Source organism: Carcharhinus amblyrhynchos, chromosome 16 (genome assembly GCF_965287045.1).
Source record: "Carcharhinus amblyrhynchos chromosome 16, sCarAmb.v2.hapA, whole genome shotgun sequence".
NCBI lineage: Eukaryota > Metazoa > Chordata > Chondrichthyes > Carcharhiniformes > Carcharhinidae > Carcharhinus > Carcharhinus amblyrhynchos.
In genome coordinates this window covers 69,093,674-69,114,518 of record NC_137339.1, presented here as the reverse complement: position 1 = coordinate 69,114,518, position 20,845 = coordinate 69,093,674, and the positions used below count along the sequence as shown (strand labels likewise).

General features: G+C 56.0%; 1 protein-coding gene across 1 annotated transcript in view; it reads right to left on the bottom strand.

Moving 5' to 3' along the window:
* The window catches only part of LOC145353724 (high affinity cGMP-specific 3',5'-cyclic phosphodiesterase 9A-like), a 43,787-nt gene extending 24,538 nt beyond the window's left edge, over window positions 1-19,249 (bottom strand). Inside the window, exons 1-5 of the mRNA XM_080204491.1 lie at window positions 19,181-19,249; window positions 16,336-16,406; window positions 12,677-12,754; window positions 11,225-11,265; window positions 666-720 (exon numbers count right to left, since the gene is read on the bottom strand). Coding sequence (XP_080060617.1) covers window positions 666-720; window positions 11,225-11,265; window positions 12,677-12,754; window positions 16,336-16,406; window positions 19,181-19,249 — 314 coding nt within the window. The remainder of the gene's footprint in view (window positions 1-665; window positions 721-11,224; window positions 11,266-12,676; window positions 12,755-16,335; window positions 16,407-19,180) is intronic.
* Between the last annotated feature and the right edge of the window lie 1,596 nt (window positions 19,250-20,845).

Below are 20,845 nucleotides of genomic sequence, written 5' to 3'. Positions count from 1 at the left end.
GGAACTCGCTCCCGCGGGAAGTGGGGAGAATGTGGAACTCGCTCCCACGGGGAGTGGGGGAGAATGTGGGACTCGCTCCCACGGGGAGTGGGGGAGAATGTGGGACTCGCTCCCACGGGGAGTGGGGAGAATGTGGGACTCGCTCCCACGGGGAGTGGGGGAGAATGTGGGACTCGCTCCCACGGGGGGTGGGGGAGAATGTGGGACTCGCTCCCACGGGGAGTGGGGAGAATGTGGGACTCGCTCCCACGGGGAGTGGGGGAGAATGTGGGACTCGCTCCCACGGGGAGTGGGGAGAATGTGGGACTCGCTCCCACGGGGAGTGGGGAGAATGTGGGACTCGCTCCCACGGGGAGTGGGGAGAATGTGGGACTCGCTCCCACGGGGAGTGGGGAGAATGTGGGACTCGCTCCCACGGGGAGTGGGGAGAATGTGGGACTCGCTCCCGCGGGAAGTGGGGAGAATGTGGAACTCGCTCCCACGGGGAGTGGGGGAGAATGTGGGACTCGCTCCCACGGGGAGTGGGGGAGAATGTGGGACTCGCTCCCATGGGGTGTGGGGGAGAATGAGGTTTGTGTGAAGAACTTTGGAGGACAAGATGATGGCAGGGAGCCTGGACATTCCTCTGTGTTCCCCGATGTTCCAATGTTGCTCGATGTCCTTACCTGCAAAGATGCTGGGCAATCTCGACAAAAAGATTTTGCAGAAGTTTCTCATGGCCTGTGAAACCGAGACATAAAAATGCTTGTGGTTAGAGAGGGGAGACAGACAGAGAGAGAGAGATAGGCGCGCTCTCTGAAGAATTTCTCAATCACTTACTAGGTGCACACAGGAAACAGAAGCCCAGCACTGACCAAATGTGGTCAGGGGTGAGAATCACACTGGTTGGAAACCACAGAAACAGGCCATTCAGCCTCTCTGCTCTGTGCCGGTGTTCCTGTCCCACACCAGCCTCCTCTCTACCTCCCCTCTCCATCTCCTTCCATCACCATCTCCTTCGATTAATTTCCCGCCCCCCATGTACTTATCCAGCTTCCCCCCTTAAACGCATTGATACTATTCACCTCAACCATTCCCTATGGGAGCGAATCGCACATTCTCCCCACTTCCCGTGGGACCGAGTCACAAATTCTCCCCACCCCCCGTGGAAGTGTCTCCCACATTCTCCCCACTCCCCGTGGGAGTGTCTCCCACATTCTCCCCACTCTCTGGGAGAAGACGTTTCTCCTAAATTCCCCATTGGATTTATTAGGGCACTGCATGGTATCACAGCAAAAAGTCTGACAACACCAGGTTTTAGTCCAACCGATTTATTTGATAGTAAACTCACAAGCTTTCGGGTTAGCCCCTTCGTCAGGTGAATGGAGAGTTCTGGCCTCAGACAGAGCATATAAAGCACAGACAGTTTACAGATCACTGATTAGAATGCAAATCTTTACACCTAACCTGCTGTTCAAATCCTGAAGTGGCCGACAATGTGTGTGGAAGGAGCACTGATCACAGGTTAAAGAGATGTGTATTGTCTCCAGACAGGACAGCAAGTGAGGTTTTGCAAACCCAGGCAAGTCACGGGGGTTACAGATAGTGCGACATGAACCCAAGATCCCTGTTGAGACCGTCCTCATGTGTGCGGAACTTGGCTATCAGTCTCTGTTCAGCAACTCTGCGCTGTCGTGTGTCGTGAAGGCCGCCTTGGAGAATGCTTACCCGAAGGTCAGAGGCTGAATGCCCGTGACCACTGAAGTGTTCGCCAACAGGAAGGGAACAGTCTTGCCTGGTGATTGTTGAGCGATGTTCATTCATCCGTTGTCGTAGCGTCTGCATGGTCTCCCCAATGTACCATGTTTCAGGACATCCTTTCTTGCAACGTATCAGGTAGACAATGTTGGCCGAGTTGCAAGAGTATTTACCGTGTACCTGGTGGATGGTATTCTCACGTGTGATGATGGTATCCATGTCGATGATCCGGCATGTCTTGCAGAGGTTGCTGTGGCAAGGTTGTGTGGTGTTGTGGTCACTGTTCTCCTGAAGGCTGGGTAGTTTGCTGCGAACAATGGTCTGTTTGAGGTTGTGTGGTTGTCTGAAGGCAAGAAGTGGGGGTGTGGGGATGGCCCTGGCGAGATGTTCGTCTTCATCAATGATATGTTGAAGACTCCGGAGAAGATGTCGTAGCTTCTCCGCTCTGGGGAAGTGCTGGACGACGAAGGGTACTCTGTCCACTGTGTCCCGTGTTTGTCTTCTGAGGAGTTCGATGCGGTTTTTTGCTGTGGCGCATCGGAACTGTCGATCTATGAGTCGAGCGCCATATCCTGTTCTTAAGAGGGCATCTTTCAGCGTCTGGAGGTGTCTGTCACGATCCTCCTCATCTGAGCAAATCCTGTGTATACGGAGGGCTTGTCCATAGGGAATGGTTTCTTTAACATGTTTAGGGTGGAAGCTGGAGAAGTGGAGCATTGTGAGATTGTCTGTGGGCTTGCGGTACAGTGAGGTGCTGAGGTGACCGTCCTTGATGGAGATGCGTGTGTCCAAGAATGCAACTGATTCTGGGGAATAGTCCATGGTGAGTCTGATGGTGGGGCCTCTGATCTTCGGATAAGCATTCTCCAAGGCGGCCTTCACGACACACAACAGCGCAGAGTCGCTGAGCAGAGACTGATAGCCAAGTTCCGCACACATGAGGATGGTCTCAACAGGGATCTTGGGTTCATGTCGCACTATCTGTAACCCCCGTGACTTGCCTGGGTTTGCAAAACCTCACTTACTGTACTGTCTGGAGACAATACACATCTCTGTAACCTGTGATCAGTGCTCCTTCCACACACACTGTCAGCCACTTCAGGTCTTGAACAGCAGGTTAGGTGTAAAGATTTGCATTCTAATCAGTAATCTCTAAACTGTCTGTGCTTTATATGCTCTGTCTGAGGCCAGAACTCTCCATTCACCTGACAAAGGGGCTAACCCCAAAAGCTTGTGAGTTTACTATCAAATAAATCGGTTGGACTAAAACCTGGTGTTGTCAGACTTTTACTGTGTTTACTCCAGTCCAACGCCGGCATATCCACATCATGGTGTCACAGCGCCAGGTACCCGAATTTGAATCCTAGCTTGTGTCACTGTCTGTGTGGAGTATGCATGTTGTCCCCATGTCTGCATGGGTTTCCTCCGGATGCTCCTGTTTCCTTCCAAAGTCTGAAACACGTGCTGGTTAGGTGGATTGCTAAATTCTCCCATAATGTATCCCAACAGGCACCAGAGAGGGGCAATCCCCTAGACTTTCACAGTACTAATGTAGGCCTACTTGTGGCACTAATAAAGAAACATAAACTTAAATTTAGTGACTGTCACATATTGATGGCCCCCTCATTCTGGTCCCTCCCCGACACAAGAGGAAACATCTCCACATTGACCTAATCGAAACCTTTCAGAATTTTAATGCACTCGATTGGGTCACCACCACACCCCCCCAGCCTTCTTTTTTCTAGAGAAATGAGCTCTGGCCTGCTCAGTCCCCCTGGAGACCAATAAACAGCTGCTGTTCTCTGTAAATGTTTTGCAAGTTTTCTACGGTGTCATATTCTTTATATAGTGCCGAGGAATGAACAGTGCAGCACTCCCTCAGCACTGACTCTCTGACAGTGCGGCACTCCCTCAGCACTGACCCTCTGACAGTGCGGCACTCCCTCAGCACTGACCCTCTGACAGTGCGGCACTCCCTCAGTACTGACCCTCTGACAGTGCGGCACTCCCTCTGCACTGGTCCTCTGACAGTGCGGCACTCCCTCTGCATTGACCCTCTGACAGTGCGGCACTCCCTCTGCACTGGTCCTCTGACAGTGCGGCACTCCCTCTGCACTGACCCTCTGACAGTGCGGCACTCCCTCTGCACTGGTCCTCTGACAGTGCGGCACTCCCTTTGCACTGGTCCTCTGACAGCGCGGCACTCCCTCAGCACTGACCCTCTGGCAGTGCAGCCCTCCCTCAGCACTGACCCTCTGACAGTGCGGCACTCCCACTGCACTGGTCCTCTGACAGTGCGGCACTCCCTCTGCACTGGTCCTCTGACAGTGCGGCACTCCCTCAGCACTGACCCCCTGACAGTGCGGCACTCCCTCAGCACTGACCCTCTGGCAGTGCAGCCCTCCCTCAGCACTGACCCTCTGACAGTGCGGCACTCCCTCTGCACTGGTCCTCTGACAGTGCGGCACTCCCTCAGCACTGACCCTCTGGCAGTGCGGCCCTCCCTCAGCACTGACCCTCTGGCAGTGCGGCACTCCCTCTGCACTGGTCCTCTGACAGTGCGGCACTCCCTCAGTACTGACCCTCTGACAGTGCGGCACTCCCTCAGCACTGACCCTCTGACAGTGTGGCACTCCCTCAGCACTGTCCCTCTGACAGTGCGGCACTCCCTCAGCACTGACCCTCAGACAGTGCGGCACTCCCTCAGCACTGACCCTCTGACAGTGCGGCGCTCCATCAGCACTGTCCCTCTGACAGTGCAGCACTCCCTCAGCACTGACCCTCTGACAGTGCGGCACTCCCTCAGCACTGTCCCTCTGACAGTACGGCACTCCCTCAGTACTGACCCTCTGACCGTGCAGCACTCCCTCAGCACTGACCCTCTGACAGTGCGGCACTCCCTCTGCACTGACCCTCTGACAGTGCGGCACTCCCACAGCACTGGCCCTCTGACAGTGCAGCACTCCCTCTGCACTGGTCCTCTGACACTGCGGCACTCCCTCAGTACTGGTCCTCTGACAGTGCGGCACTCCCTCAGCACTGACCCTCTGACAGTGCGGCACTCCCTCAGCACTGGTCCTCTGACAGTGCGGCACTCCCTCAGCACTGACCCTCTGGCAGTGCAGCCCTCCCTCAGCACTGATCCTCTGACAGTGCGGCACTCCCTCTGCACTGGTCCTCTGACAGTGCGGCACTCCCTCAGCACTGACCCTCTGACAGTGCGGCACTCCCTCTGCACTGGTCCTCTGACAGTGCGGCACTCCCTCAGCACTGACCCTCTGGCAGTGCAGCCCTCCCTCAGCACTGACCCTCTGGCAGAGCAGCACTCTCTCTGAACTGGTCCTCTGACAGTGCGGCACTCCCTCTGCACTGGTCCTCTGACAGTGCGGCACTCCCTCAGCACTGACCCTCTGACAGTGCGGCAGTCCCTCTGCACTGACCCTCTGACAGTGCGTCACTCCCTCTGCACTGGTCCTCTGACAGTGCGGCACTCCCTCAGCACTGACCCTCTGGCAGCGTGGCACTCCCTCAGCACTGACCCTCTGGCAGTGCGGCCCTCCCTCAGCACTGACCCTCTGGCAGTGCGGCACTCCCTCTGCACTGGTCCTCTGACAGCGCGGCACTCCCTCAGCACTGACCCTCTGGCAGTGCAGCCCTCCCTCAGCACTGACCCTCTGACAGTGCGGCACTCCCTCTGCACTGGTCCTCTGACAGTGCGGCACTCCCTCTGCACTGGTCCTCTGACAGTGCGGCACTCCCTCAGCACTGACCCCCTGACAGTGCGGCACTCCCTCAGCACTGACCCTCTGGCAGTGCAGCCCTCCCTCAGCACTGACCCTCTGACAGTGCGGCACTCCCTCTGCACTGGTCCTCTGACAGTGCGGCACTCCCTCAGCACTGACCCTCTGGCAGTGCGGCCCTCCCTCAGCACTGACCCTCTGGCAGTGCGGCACTCCCTCTGCACTGGTCCTCTGACAGTGCGGCACTCCCTCAGTACTGACCCTCTGACAGTGCGGCACTCCCTCAGCACTGACCCTCTGACAGTGCGGCACTCCCTCAGCACTGTCCCTCTGACAGTGCGGCACTCCCTCAGCACTGACCCTCAGACAGTGCGGCACTCCCTCAGCACTGACCCTCTGACAGTGCGGCGCTCCATCAGCACTGTCCCTCTGACAGTGCAGCACTCCCTCAGCACTGACCCTCTGACAGTGCGGCACTCCCTCAGCACTGTCCCTCTGACAGTACGGCACTCCCTCAGTACTGACCCTCTGACTGTGCAGCACTCCCTCAGCACTGACCCTCTGACAGTGCGGCACTCCCTCTGCACTGACCCTCTGTCAGTGCGGCACTCCCACAGCACTGGCCCTCTGACATTGCAGCACTCCCTCTGCACTGGTCCTCTGACAGTGCGGCACTCCCTCTGCACTGGTCCTCTGACAGTGCGGCACTCCCTCAGCACTGACCCTCTGACAGTGCGGCACTCCCTCAGCACTGGTCCTCTGACAGTGCGGCACTCCCTCAGCACTGACCCTCTGGCAGTGCAGCCCTCCCTCAGCACTGACCCTCTGACAGTGCGGCACTCCCTCTGCACTGGTCCTCTGACAGTGCGGCACTCCCTCAGCACTGACCCTCTGACAGTGCGGCACTCCCTCTGCACTGGTCCTCTGACAGTGCGGCACTCCCTCAGCACTGACCCTCTGGCAGTGCAGCCCTCCCTCAGCACTGACCCTCTGACAGTGCGGCACTCCCTCTGCACTGACCCTCTGGCAGTGCGGCACTCCCTCAGCACTGTCCCTCTGACAGTGCAGCACTCCCTCAGCACTGACCCTCTGACAGTGCGGCACTCCCTCAGCACTGTCCCTCTGACAGTACGGCACTCCCTCAGCACTGACCCTCTGACTGTGCAGCACTCCCTCAGCACTGACCCTCTGACAGTGCGGCACTCCCTCTGCACTGACCCTCTGTCAGTGCGGCACTCCCACAGCACTGGCCCTCTGACATTGCAGCACTCCCTCTGCACTGGTCCTCTGACAGTGCGGCACTCCCTCTGCACTGGTCCTCTGACAGTGCGGCACTCCCTCAGCACTGACCCTCTGACAGTGCGGCACTCCCTCAGCACTGGTCCTCTGACAGTGCGGCACTCCCTCAGCACTGACCCTCTGGCAGTGCAGCCCTCCCTCAGCACTGACCCTCTGACAGTGCGGCACTCCCTCTGCACTGGTCCTCTGACAGTGCGGCACTCCCTCAGCACTGACCCTCTGACAGTGCGGCACTCCCTCTGCACTGCTCCTCTGACAGTGCGGCACTCCCTCAGCACTGACCCTCTGGCAGTGCGGCCCTTCCTCAGCACTGACCCTCTGGCAGTGCAGCACTCCCTCTGAACTGGTCCTCTGACAGTGCGGCACTCCCTCTGCACTGGTCCTCTGACAGTGCGGCACTCCCTCAGCACTGACCCTCTGACAGTGCGGCAGTCCCTCTGCACTGACCCTCTGACAGTGCGTCACTCCCTCTGCACTGGTCCTCTGACAGTGCGGCACTCCCTCAGCACTGACCCTCTGGCAGCGTGGCACTCCCTCAGCACTGACCCTCTGGCAGTGCGGCCCTCCCTCAGCCCTGACCCTCTGGCAGTGCGGCACTCCCTCTGCACTGGTCCTCTGACAGTGCGGCACTCCCTCTGCACTGACCCTCTGACAGTGCGGCACTCCCTCAGTACTGACCCTCTGACAGTGTGGCACTCCCTCAGCACTGACCCTCTGACAGTGCGGCACTCCCTCAGCACTGTCCCTCTGACAGTGCAGCACTCCCTCAGCACTGACCCTCTGACAGTGCGGCGCTCCCTCAGCACTGACCCTCTGACAGTGCGGCGCTCCATCAGCACTGTCCCTCTGACAGTGCGGCACTCCCTCAGCACTGACCCTCTGGCAGCGTGGCACTCCCTCAGCACTGACCCTCTGACAGTGCGGCCCTCCCTCAGCACTGACCCTCTGGCAGTGCGGCACTCCCTCTGCACTGGTCCTCTGACAGTGCGGCACTCCCTCTGCACTGACCTCTGACAGTGCGGCACTCCCTCAGTACTGACCCTCTGACAGTGTGGCACCCCCTCTGCACTGACCCTCTGACAGTGCAGCACTCCCTCAGTACTGACCCCCTGACAGTGCGGCACTCCCTCAGCACTGACCCTCTGACAGTGCGGCACTCCCTCAGCACTGTCCCTCTGACAGTGCGGCACTCCCTCAGCACTGACCCTCTGACAGTGCGGCGCTCCCTCAGCACTGACCCTCTGACAGTGCGGCGCTCCATCAGCACTGTCCCTCTGACAGTGCGGCACTCCCTCAGCACTGACCCTCTGACAGTGCGGCACTCCCTCAGCACTGTCCCTCTGACTGTGCAGCACTCCCTCAGCACTGACCCTCTGACAGTGCGGCACTCCCTCTGCACTGACCCTCTGACAGTGCGGCACTCCCACAGCACTGGCCCTCTGACAGTGCAGCACTCCCTCTGCACTGGTCCTCTGACAGTGCGGCACTCCCTCAGTACTGGTCCTCTGACAGTGCGGCACTCCCTCAGCACTGACCCTCTGACAGTGCGGCACTCCCTCAGCACTGGTCCTCTGACAGTGCGGCACTCCCTCAGCACTGACCCTCTGGCAGTGCAGCCCTCCCTCAGCACTGACCCTCTGACAGTGCGGCACTCCCTCTGCACTGGTCTTCTGACAGTGTGGCACTCCCTCAGCACTGACCCTCTGACAGTGCGGCACTCCCTCTGCACTGGTCCTCTGACAGTGCGGCACTCCCTCAGCACTGACCCTCTGGCAGTGCAGCCCTCCCTCAGCACTGACCCTCTGGCAGTGCAGCACTCCCTCTGAACTGGTCGTCTGACAGTGCGGCACTCCCTCTGCACTGGTCCTCTGACAGTGCGGCACTCCCTCAGCACTGACCCTCTGACAGTGCGGCAGTCCCTCTGCACTGACCCTCTGACAGTGCGTCACTCCCTCTGCACTGGTCCTCTGACAGTGCGGCACTCCCTCAGCACTGACCCTCTGGCAGCGTGGCACTCCCTCAGCACTGACCCTCTGGCAGTGCGGCCCTCCCTCAGCACTGACCCTCTGGCAGTGCGGCACTCCCTCTGCACTGGTCCTCTGACAGCGCGGCACTCCCTCAGCACTGACCCTCTGGCAGTGCAGCCCTCCCTCAGCACTGACCCTCTGACAGTGCGGCACTCCCTCTGCACTGGTCCTCTGACAGTGCGGCACTCCCTCTGCACTGGTCCTCTGACAGTGCGGCACTCCCTCAGCACTGACCCCCTGACAGTGCGGCACTCCCTCAGCACTGACCCTCTGGCAGTGCAGCCCTCCCTCAGCACTGACCCTCTGACAGTGCGGCACTCCCTCTGCACTGGTCCTCTGACAGTGCGGCACTCCCTCAGCACTGACCCTCTGGCAGTGCGGCCCTCCCTCAGCACTGACCCTCTGGCAGTGCGGCACTCCCTCTGCACTGGTCCTCTGACAGTGCGGCACTCCCTCAGTACTGACCCTCTGACAGTGCGGCACTCCCTCAGCACTGACCCTCTGACAGTGCGGCACTCCCTCAGCACTGTCCCTCTGACAGTGCGGCACTCCCTCAGCACTGACCCTCAGACAGTGCGGCACTCCCTCAGCACTGACCCTCTGACAGCGCGGCGCTCCATCAGCACTGTCCCTCTGACAGTGCAGCACTCCCTCAGCACTGACCCTCTGACAGTGCGGCACTCCCTCAGCACTGTCCCTCTGACAGTACGGCACTCCCTCAGCACTGACCCTCTGACAGTGCGGCACTCCCTCAGCACTGGTCCTCTGACAGTGCGGCACTCCCTCAGCACTGACCCTCTGGCAGTGCAGCCCTCCCTCAGCACTGACCCTCTGACAGTGCGGCACTCCCTCTGCACTGGTCCTCTGACAGTGCGGCACTCCCTCAGCACTGACCCTCTGGCAGTGCGGCCCTCCCTCAGCACTGACCCTCTGGCAGTGCAGCACTCCCTCTGAACTGGTCCTCTGCCAGTGCGGCACTCCCTCTGCACTGGTCCTCTGACAGTGCGGCACTCCCTCAGCACTGACCCTCTGACAGTGCGGCAGTCCCTCTGCACTGACCCTCTGACAGTGCGTCACTCCCTCTGCACTGGTCCTCTGACAGTGCGGCACTCCCTCAGCACTGACCCTCTGGCAGCGTGGCACTCCCTCAGCACTGACCCTCTGGCAGTGCGGCCCCTCCCTCAGCACTGACCCTCTGGCAGTGCGGCACTCCCTCTGCACTGGTCCTCTGACAGTGCGGCACTCCCTCTGCACTGACCCTCTGACAGTGCGGCACTCCCTCAGTACTGACCCTCTGACAGTGTGGCACTCCCTCAGCACTGACCCTCTGACAGTGCGGCACTCCCTCAGCACTGACCCTCTGACAGTGCGGCACTCCCTCAGCACTGTCCCTCTGACAGTACGGCACTCCCTCAGTACTGACCCTCTGACTGTGCAGCACTCCCTCAGCACTGACCCTCTGACAGTGCGGCACTCCCTCTGCACTGACCCTCTGACAGTGCGGCACTCCCACAGCACTGGTCCTCTGACAGTGCAGCACTCCCTCTGCACTGGTCCTCTGACAGTGCGGCACTCCCTCAGTACTGGTCCTCTGACAGTGCGGCACTCCCTCAGCACTGACCCTCTGACAGTGCGGCACTCCCTCAGTACTGGTCCTCTGACAGTGCGGCACTCCCTCAGCACTGACCCTCTGACAGTGCGGCACTTCCTCAGCACTGGCCCTCTGACAGTGTGGCACTCGCTCAGCACTGGTCCTCTGACAGTGCGGCACTCCCTCAGCACTGACCCTCTGGAATTGCAGCCCTCCCTCAGCACTGACCCTCTGACAGTGCGGCACTCCCTCTGCACTGGTCCTCTGACAGTGCGGCACTCCCTCAGCACTGACCCTCTGACAGTGCGGCACTCCCTCTGCACTGGTCCTCTGACAGTGCGGCACTCCCTCAGCACTGACCCTCTGGCAGTGCGGCCCTCCCTCAGCACTGACCCTCTGGCAGTGCAGCACTCCCTCTGCACTGGTCCTCTGACAGTGCGGCACTCCCTCTGCACTGGTCCTCTGACAGAGCGGCACTCCCTCATCACTGACCCTCTGACAGTGCGGCAGTCCCTATGCACTGACCCTCTGACAGTGCGGCACTCCCTCTGCACTGGTCCTCTGACAGTGCGGCACTCCCTCAGCGCTGACCCTCTGGCAGCGTGGCACTCCCTCAGCACTGACCCTCTGGCAGTCCGGCCCTCCTTCAGCACCGACCCTGGTACAGTGCAGTTCTCTCTCTAGTCGGGCAGTGTGAGTCTCGTTTATGACCCTAATCAACCTCAGGTCGAAGCTTCACTTCTACTAATCATTCTGCTCAGGTTCAGATTGGTGTTGTCTGCTCAATCTGCACACTGTCGAACAGTTTATATTGAGTGAATATCTCTTACCAGCTTCCCCCTCACTTACAACGATGACCTTATATGGAAAACTGCAAAAAATAGCGATGGAATTAGTGCTTTCGCAAAAAAATCACTCAATGCAATTTAACCTCATCCCACACTCCCATGTACATCTCCCCCCCCACACCTCTATGTACCCTCTCCCCCTCCCACACACCCATGTGCACTCTCTCCCATCACTGACTCTATCCACCCATCTACCCCTCCCACACCCCCAGCTATCCTCTCCCCCATCACTGAGTCTGCCCATTGACCCCCATGCACACACCCTCTCCCCCATCTTTCACTCCCCCCACCCAATTAACCCCCTCCCACACCCCCATGTACCTTCTTCCTCATCACTGACTCTGTCCTCCCATTCCCCCTCCCTCACCCCCATGTCCATGCTCCCCCTCCCGTACCCCCATGTACACACTCTCCCTCTTCCACACTCCCATGCACATCTCCCCCTCCCACACCTCCATGTACCCTCTCCCCCTCCCACACCCCCATGTACACACTCCCCCTCTCCCACACACCCACGTACACTCCCCCATCCCACACCCCCATTCACACTCCCCCCACACCTTCATGTACATACTCTCCCCCTCCCATGCCCCCATGCACACTTGCCCCCTCCCACGCCCCCATGTACACTCTCCCCCTCCCATGCCCCCAGGCACATCTCCCCCTCCCACACTCCATATACACTACCCCCCAACCCCCATGTACACTCTCCCTGTCCCATGCCCCCATGTACACACTCTCCCCCTCCCACGCTCCATGTACCCTCTCCCCCGTCCCACATCCCCATGTACACTCTCCCCCTCCCACACCCCCATGTACCCTCTCCCCCCCCACACCCCCATGTACCCTCTCCCCTTCCCAACCCCCATGTTCATTCTCCCCCTCCCACACCCCATGTACCCTCTCCCCCTCCCACATCCCCATGTACACTCTCCCCCTCCCACACCCCCATGTACCCTCTCCCCCCCCACACCCCCATGTACCCTCTCCCCCCCCACACCCCCATGTACCCTCTCCCCCTACACCCCCATGTACCCTCTCCCCCCCCACACCCCCATGTACCCTCTCCCCCTCCCACCCCCCCCATGTACCCTCTCCCCCTCCCACCCCCCCCGTACACTCTCCCCCCCCACACCCCCATGTACCCTCTCCCCCTCCCACCCCCCCCATGTACCCTCTCCCCCTCCCACCCCCCCCGTACACTCTCCCCCTCCCACACCCCCATGTACACCCTCCCCCTCCCACCCCGCCATGTACACTCTCCCCCTCCCACCCTGCCATGTACACTCTCCCCGTCCCACACCCCCATGTACACTCTTCCCTCTATCGGTGACTCCATTCTGAGCTAACATTCCTAAGAGGAATTGGCTAGATATCTGCTTTGATCTTCCAACACTCCATACCCCACGAGTCTGTTTCCATGGTAACACTCACCTCTCGGAGTTGGCCGGCATCTCGGGGTTAATGCTGACAGGGTTTCCCACCTGATCGACCAAGGAGACCACCTCCCCCCTGTTGGAACAAGGCGAGAACTGAGAGAGAGATCCTGGAGGAATAGCAAATGTTGTCCCCTTGTTCAAGAAGGGGAGTAGAGGCCATCCTGGGAATTATAGACCAGTGAGCTTTACTTTTGTTGTGGGCAAAGTTTTGGAAAGAATTATAAGGGATAGGATTTATAATCATCTGGAGAGAAATAAATTGATTAGGGATAGTCAACACAGTTTTGTGAAGGATAGGTCATGCCTCACAAACCTTATCGAGTTTTTTGAGAAGGTGACCAAAGAGGTGGATAAGGGTAAGGCAGTTGACATGGTGAATACGGATTTTAGCAAAGCGTTTGATAAGGTTCCCCATGGTAGGCTACTGCAGAAATTGCAGATGCATGGGATTGAGGGTGATTTAGCAGTTTGGATCAGGAATTGGCTAGCTGATAGAAGACAGAGGGTGGTGGTTGATGGGAAATATTCAACCTGGAGTTCAGTTACAAGTGGTGTACCTCAAGGATCTGTTTTGGGGCCACTGCTGTTTGTCATTTTTATAAATGACCTAGATGAGGGTGTTGAAGGATGGATTAGTAAATTTGCTGACGACACCAAAGTCGGAGGAGTTGTAGACAGTGAGGATGCATGTTATAGTTTGCAAAGGCACATAGATAAGCTGCAGAGCTGGGCCAAGAGGTGGCAAATGGAGTTTAATACAGAAAAGTGTGAGGTGATTCACTTTGGAAAGAGTAACAGGAGTAGGGCGAATGGAGGGACTCTTAGCAGTGTTGACGAGCAGAGAGATCTCGGGGTACATGTGCATAGCTCCCTGAAAGTTGGCACCCAGGTTGATAAGGTTGTTAAGAAGGCGTACGGTTTGTTAGCTTTTATTGGTAAAGGGATTGAATTTCGGAGCCATGAGGTCATGTTACAACTGTACAAAACTCTGGTGCGGCCGCACTTGGAGTATTGCGTACAGTTCTGGTTGCCGCATTATAAGAAAGATGTGGAGGCATTGGAAAGGGTGCAGAGGAGGTTTACCAGGATGTTGCCTGGTATGGTGGGAAGGTCTCATGAGGAAAGGCTGAGGGACTTGAGGTTATTTTCATTGGAGAGAAGAAGGTTACGAGGTGACCTAATTGAGGCAGAGAAGATGATCAGAGGATTGGATAGGGTGGACAGTGAGAGCCTTTTTCCTCGGACGGTGACGGCTAACACGAGGGGACATAGCTTTAAATTAAGGGGTGGTAGTTATAGGACGGATGTCAGAGGTAGGTTCTTTACTCAGAGGGTAGTAAGGGCGTGGAATGCCCTGCCTGCAGCAGTTGTGGACTCGCCAACTTTAAGGGCGTTCAAATGGTCAGTGGCTAGGCATATGGATAATATTGGAATAGTTTAGGTTAGAGGGTCATTAGATTGGTTCCACTGGTCGGCGCAACATCGAGGGCCGAAGGGCCTGTACTGCGCTGGAATGTTCTATGTTCTATGCATTCCCCTAGCACCCGCCACCCCTTCGCAACATCCCACAGACCCTTACAGCCACTGTGTCTGAAGTGGGGTCACTGTTGTGATGTTGAGAATGTGGCAGCAAAACAATGCACAGCAAGATCCCAAAGTAATGCTGTTCCAGAACAGCTGTTTTTCAGTCGATTAGGTTGTCGATTAATATTGGCCTCAGGGTTAATTATTCCTCCCCCCCCAACCACAACACACACTACCTTCCAAATAGTGGCCAAGGATTCTTTTACACCCACCCTGAGACAGAACCTCGGTGTAAAAGTTGTAACGCCTATTTATTAGTGTCACAAGCAGGTTTACATTAACACTGCAATGAAGTTGCTGTGAAAATCCCCCAAGTTACTACACTCCACCACCTGTTCGGGTACACTGAAGGAGAATTTAGCATGCCAATGTCCCTAACCTGACTTTCAGACTGTTGGAGGAAACCTGGAGCACCCAGAGGAAACCCATGCAGACATGGGAAGAACGTGCAAACTCTGCACAGACAGTGACCAAACTCGGGAATCAAACTTGGGTACCTGGCGATGTGAGGCAGCAATGCCAACTGCTGTGCAATCATGCCACACTAGTAATGTCTCATCCTGAAAGGCAATATCTCCAACAGTGCAGCACTCCCTCAGTACTGACCCTCTGACAGTGCGGCACTCCCTCAGTACCGACCCTCTGACAGTGCAGCACTCCCTCAGTACTGACCCTCTGACAGTGTGATGCTCCCTCAGCACTGACCCTCTGACAGTGCAGCACTCCCTCAGTACTGACCCGCTGACAGTGCAGCACTCCCTCAGCACTGACCCTCTGACAGTGCGGCACTCCTTCAGCACTGACCCTCTGACACTGCAGCACTCCCTCAGTACTGACCCTCTGACAGTGCGGCACTCCCTCAGCACTGACCCTCTAACAGTGCAGCACTCCCTCAGCACTGACCCTCTGACACTGAAGCCCTCCCTCAGTACTGACCCTCTGACAGTGCGGCACTCCCTCAGCACTGACCCTCTGACAGTGCGGCATTCCCTCAGCACTGACCCTCTGACAGTGCGGCGCTCCCTCAGTACTGACCCTCTGACAGTGCGGCACTCATTCAGCACTGACCCTCTGACAGTGCAGCACTCCCTCAGCACTGACCCTCTGACAGTGCGGCACTCCCTCAGCACTGACCCTCTGACAGTGCGGCACTCCCTCAGCACTGACCCTCTGACAGTGCGGCACTCCCTCAGTACTGACCCTCTGACAGTGCGGCACTCCCTCAGCACTGACCCTCTGACAGTGCGGCACTCCCTCAGCACTGACCCTCTGACAATGCGGCGCTCCCTCAGTACTGACCCTCTGACAGTGCGGCACTCCCTCAGCACTGACCCTCTGACAGTGCGGCACTCCCTCAGCACTGACCCTCTGACAGTGCGGCGCTCCCTCAGTACTGACCCTCTGACAGTGTAGCACTCCCTCAGCACTGACCCTCCGACAGTGCGGCACTCCCTCAGCACTGACCCTCTGACAGTGCGGCATTCCCTCAGCACTGACCCTCTGACAGTGCGGCACTCATTCAGCACTGACCCTCTGACAGTGCAGCACTCCCTCAGCACTGACCCTCTGACAGTGCGGCACTCATTCAGCACTGACCCTCTGACAGTGCGGCACTCCCTCAATACTGACCCTCTGACAGTGCAGCACTTCTTCAGTGGAGGTTGTAGGATGTTATAGAGATAGGGAGCGTTCTTGGGATTGGAGGAGGATACAGTGATAGGGAGGGTTGTAGGAGATGGAGGAGGTTACAGAGATAGGGAGGGTTGTCGGGACTGTCGGAGGTTACAGAGACAGGGAAGATTGTAAGGGCTGGAGGAGGTTACAGAGATAGGGAGGGGTGTAGGGGCTGGAGGAGGTTACAGAGATAGGGAGGGGTGTAGGGGTTGGAGGAGGTTACAGAGATAGGGAGAGGAATGTGTTGGAAAGAAGGATGCGGTATCAGTCCCCGGGCATGACGGGGGCTGCAGTCCCATGAGTCATGCTGGGGCACGTGGAATCCTTTGCCTGAGAGGTCACATTTCCAGAGGCTTCTACACATTGGGTAAGTTGATGAATGGAAGCTGGACTGACCTCAGTGCACCAGCTGCTACAGACAGGGTCTCCCGCACGTCAGAGGGGCTTGAGAGGCTGCTGAAGATCACCTGGAACAATCCAGAAAATGATGTTAAAGCCATTCACAGGAGAAAACGGTCACACAGAAATTCCCGAACCTGGCTGCCTTGCTCAGCCAGTTGATTATATGTTCTATTTAGCCATCGCCGACCGGACCCACTATCTACCTGCCCCCCCCACCCCATTCCTAATTGCCCATTGAGAAGGTGGTGAGTGAGCCGCCATCCCCGTGTGGTGTAGATACACCCACAGTGCTGTTAGGGAGGGAGTTCTAGGATTCTGACCCCAGCAACAGTGAAGGAATGGCCGATATATTTCCAAGTCAGGATGGTGAGTGACTCGGAGGGGAACCTCCAGGTGGGGGGTGTTCCCAGGCATCTGCTGCCCTTGTCCTTCTAGATGGTAGAGGTGGTGGGTTTGGAAGGTGCTGCCGAAGGAGCCTTGGCGAGTTGCTGCAGTGCATCTTGTAGATGGTACACACGGCTGTCACTGTGCATTGGTGGTGGAGGGAGTGAGTGTTTGTGGTTAGCGTGTCGATCGAGCGGGGCTGCTTTGTCCTGGATGGTGTTGAGCTTCTCGAGTGTTGTTGGAGCTGCACCCATCCAGGCAAGTGGGGAGTATTCCATCACACTCCTGACTTGTGCCTTGTAGACGGTGTCAGGCTTTGGGAGTCAGGAGGTGAGTTACTCCCCGCAGGATTCCCAGCCTCTGACCTGCTCTGGGAGCCACAGTATTTATATGGCTGGGTCCAGTTCAGTTTCTGGACAGTGGTAACCCCCAGGACGTTAATCTGGGGAGCTTTCAGTGATGGTAATGCCACTGAATGTTAAGGGGTGATGGTTCGTGTCGCATGTTGGTGATGGTCATTGCCTGACATTTGCGTGGTGCGAATGTTACTTGCCACTTGTCAACCCAAACCTGGACATTGTTTTTTTTTAATTAATTCATGGGATATTGGCGTCACAGGTTGGGCCAGCATTTATTACCCATCCCTGGTTGCCTGAGGGCAGTTGAGAGTCAACCTCATTGCTATAGCTCTGGAGTCACATGTAGTAAAAAGTCTGACAACACCAGGTTTAAGTCCAGCCGGCATATCCACGTCATGACTACTATCGTCACATGTAGGCCAGATTTGGGTAAGGACGGTAGATTTGCTTCCCTAAAGGGGATTAGTGAATCATTGAATGGTCCGCACATTGGCCTGAGGCACGGCTAGGGGAGACGGCATCTGCTTCCGAATCAATACCTCGTGGTGCCTCGTTTCTGCTCCCCATGCCTAGAATACTTGATGCCAAAAATGCCACCCCTGCTACCTTCCGCGGGAGTTCACCTCCGTTATCCTGATGGCAGTTTACATCCCACCCCATGTGGATGTGAAGATTCTGCTGGACAAAATATACACCACTCCAAGTAGCCTTGAGATGAAACATCCTGAGGTCTTGTTCATCGTGGCTGGGGACTTCAATCAGGCTAAGCTCAAGAGTGTACTACCAAGTTACCACCAACACACCTCCCGTTCCACCAGAGGCCCAAACATCCAAGGCCATTACAACATAAATATCAAACATGCCTACCACTCTATCACTCGCCCACACTTTGGTAAATCAGACCACAAGGTTGTGCTCCTGCTCCCGGCTTACAAACAAAAACTGAAGCAGGAGAATCCATCAAAGAGAGTCGTGCAGTGTTGGTCTGAGGAATCGGGGCTGCTTGGAGTCAGTGAACTGGTCAGTATTTAAAAACTCTGCGACCAGCCTGAACGAGTACGCCATGACAGTAACTGACTTCATTAGTAAGTGTGCAGGGAGTGCACTGTAAAATGATTGAATCCTCAGCGCTTGTTGTGATTGCTGATCACTGATCTGGTTGGTTTAGCCTGAGATGAGCTTTCACCTTAAGACGGTTTCTATTTATGACTAATCACAAGCCCTTTCCATGAAGCTGATTAAAATCTGTATTGTGTGAGCACCAAGTGTTTTAAAACTGCTGATTACTGAGGTGACGTCAGCGGGGAGAGGATCAACATCCCTGTCATTGACCTGAGTGAAGGTCAACCAGTTACAGGTGAATCTCTGCTTCAAACTTTCCATCTTTAGATACAAAACTAAACACAAACGCTGTCCTCATCAAACACTCCCAGGACAGGTACAGCACAGGGTTAGATACAGAGTAAAGCTCCCTCTACACTGTCCCCCCATCAAACACTCCCAGGACAGGTACAGCACGGGGTTAGATACAGAGTAATGCTCCCTCTACACTGTCCCCATCAAACACTCCCAGGACAGGGACAGCACGGGGTTAGATACAGAGTAAAGCTCCCTCTACACTGTCCCCCCATCAAACACTCCCAGGACAAGTACAGCATGGGGTTAGATACAGAGTAAAGCTCCCTCTACACTGTCCCCATCAAACACTCCCAGGACAGGGACAGCACGGGGTTAGATATAGAGTAAAGCTCCCTCTACACTGTCCCCCCATCAAACACTCCCAGGACAGGGACAGCACGGGGTTAGATATAGAGTAAAGCTCCCTCTACACTGTCCCCCCATCAAACACTCCCAGGACAGGTACAGCACGGGGTTAGATACAGAGTAAAGCCTCTCTCTTTGTCCTTCTGGGGTTGTGGGAACTAGATCGACAGAAACTGTCCTCAGTACCAGGAACAGCAGCGATTGTTTGTTCAAACAATGAAGGCATTAATGAACATCCTTCTTCCTGTCCAATCATTAACCTACATGGCATTGCTCAAGGTTGTCAGGAGGGCAGCGAGACAGAAAGAGCAACAACTGCACAATGAACTCACCTTCTGGATCTTTCCGTCAATGTCCAGGTGAATGACTTTTGGACGGGCAGCTGATGAAGCAGAGCCCATGACTGCAAACAGCAGATCAGCTTGTGTTTTAGATTTGAGATTGTCTGATGTTCTGGGTAGTTGGGAGAGTGAGCGAGAATTATCGTGTGAGTGTCTCTCTCTCTCACACTCTGTCTTTCAAGCACAGTCCTCAATGAAGAACACTCCTTCACAACAGATTGGCTCAGACTGATTACCTCAGTAACATCACCATCAATGCAATGGGGAGGAGGCAATTAGATCAGTCACTCCATCTGAAAAGACGGTTCGAGTGTTCTCTAAAGGGCCGTGTGCATCCCAGACTCTGTTAGCAATCAGCATCTCACTAAATCCACTTTAACTGTTACCCTTCGAGTGAAACATCATAATACTGAACAAAATACTGGAGGTTGAATTATGATGGCGTCCCTGACCAGGCCCAGCATTCACTCCCCATCCCTAATTGCCCCCTTCAGAAGGTGGTGGGGAGCTGCCATCTCGAACCTGCTGCCATCCCCATGTGGTGTAGGTGCACCCATAGTGCTGTTAGGGAGGGAGTTCCAGGATTTAGACCCAGCGACAGTGATGTGTCACAGACATGGGGGAGTGTTTGCATTAAATTTCCCTGGATTCCCAGCTGTCTCTGCAGTGTTTTCCTTAATCTTATTTCTACCACTTGTAAACATCAGCATATTTTCCCTAACTTTTAAATTTGGAAATGTGCTGATCCTCAGGTAATAACACCAGGGATCTGGGTTCAATTCTCGGCTCAGGTCACTGACTGTGTGGAGTCTGCGTGTTCTCCCCATGTCTGTGTGGTTTCCTCCCACAGTCTGAAAGACGTGCTGGTTAGGGTGCGTTGACCCAAACAAGTGCCAGAGTGCGGCGACAAGGGGAATTTCACAGTAACTGCACTGCAGTGTTAATGTAAGCCTACTTGTGACACAAATAAATAAACTTTAACTTGCACAGCTGAACACAAGGCAAGGTGAAAATAAAAAGATGCATTTATTCTTACACATGCCCAAACACTGGAGGGGAGTTTCGCAATGTTCACTCCCTTTTTACACTCGATCAATCAATGGAGAGAATAAGGAAAAGCAAAGAATGTTCAGGGCGCGACCATAATAGAAACACAAGTATCAATTTGACACTTATCCAGAAACCAAACTAGGAGTCCACAGTATTGCTCCTGCAGAGTTGATTTCCCACAGCAGGACGTGTCACGTAGACTGAGTTGGTCAGCGGGGGTGGACATGAGCTCCATGTTTCCGTCACGTTTGCTGGGGGTCAGAGTTTACTGCTGGCACCAGCTTGATGGGAGACAGCGCAGGCAGTTGCCCAGAGTTCGCTCACGTTGAGAGGTCACACAGTAACTGCCGGAATTCAGTTCCAACAGACAAGATTGCCATGCAGCTGGGGCTGCGGAGGAAGTCATGTAACACACCTCCTCCATGTTGGACATGAGATGGTGGGAATGCCTGAGGCTTATTTCAAGTCGGGAACAGTCATTCGCTTGGTCAGAGCATAGTGTCAGAATAGCGAATGCTGTAGCCATGAGCACCATTATGGGAGATTTAGTACCTACAAAGGCTTCCATTTGTTTGGAGTTTCCTGGGCAATACTCCCATCACCATG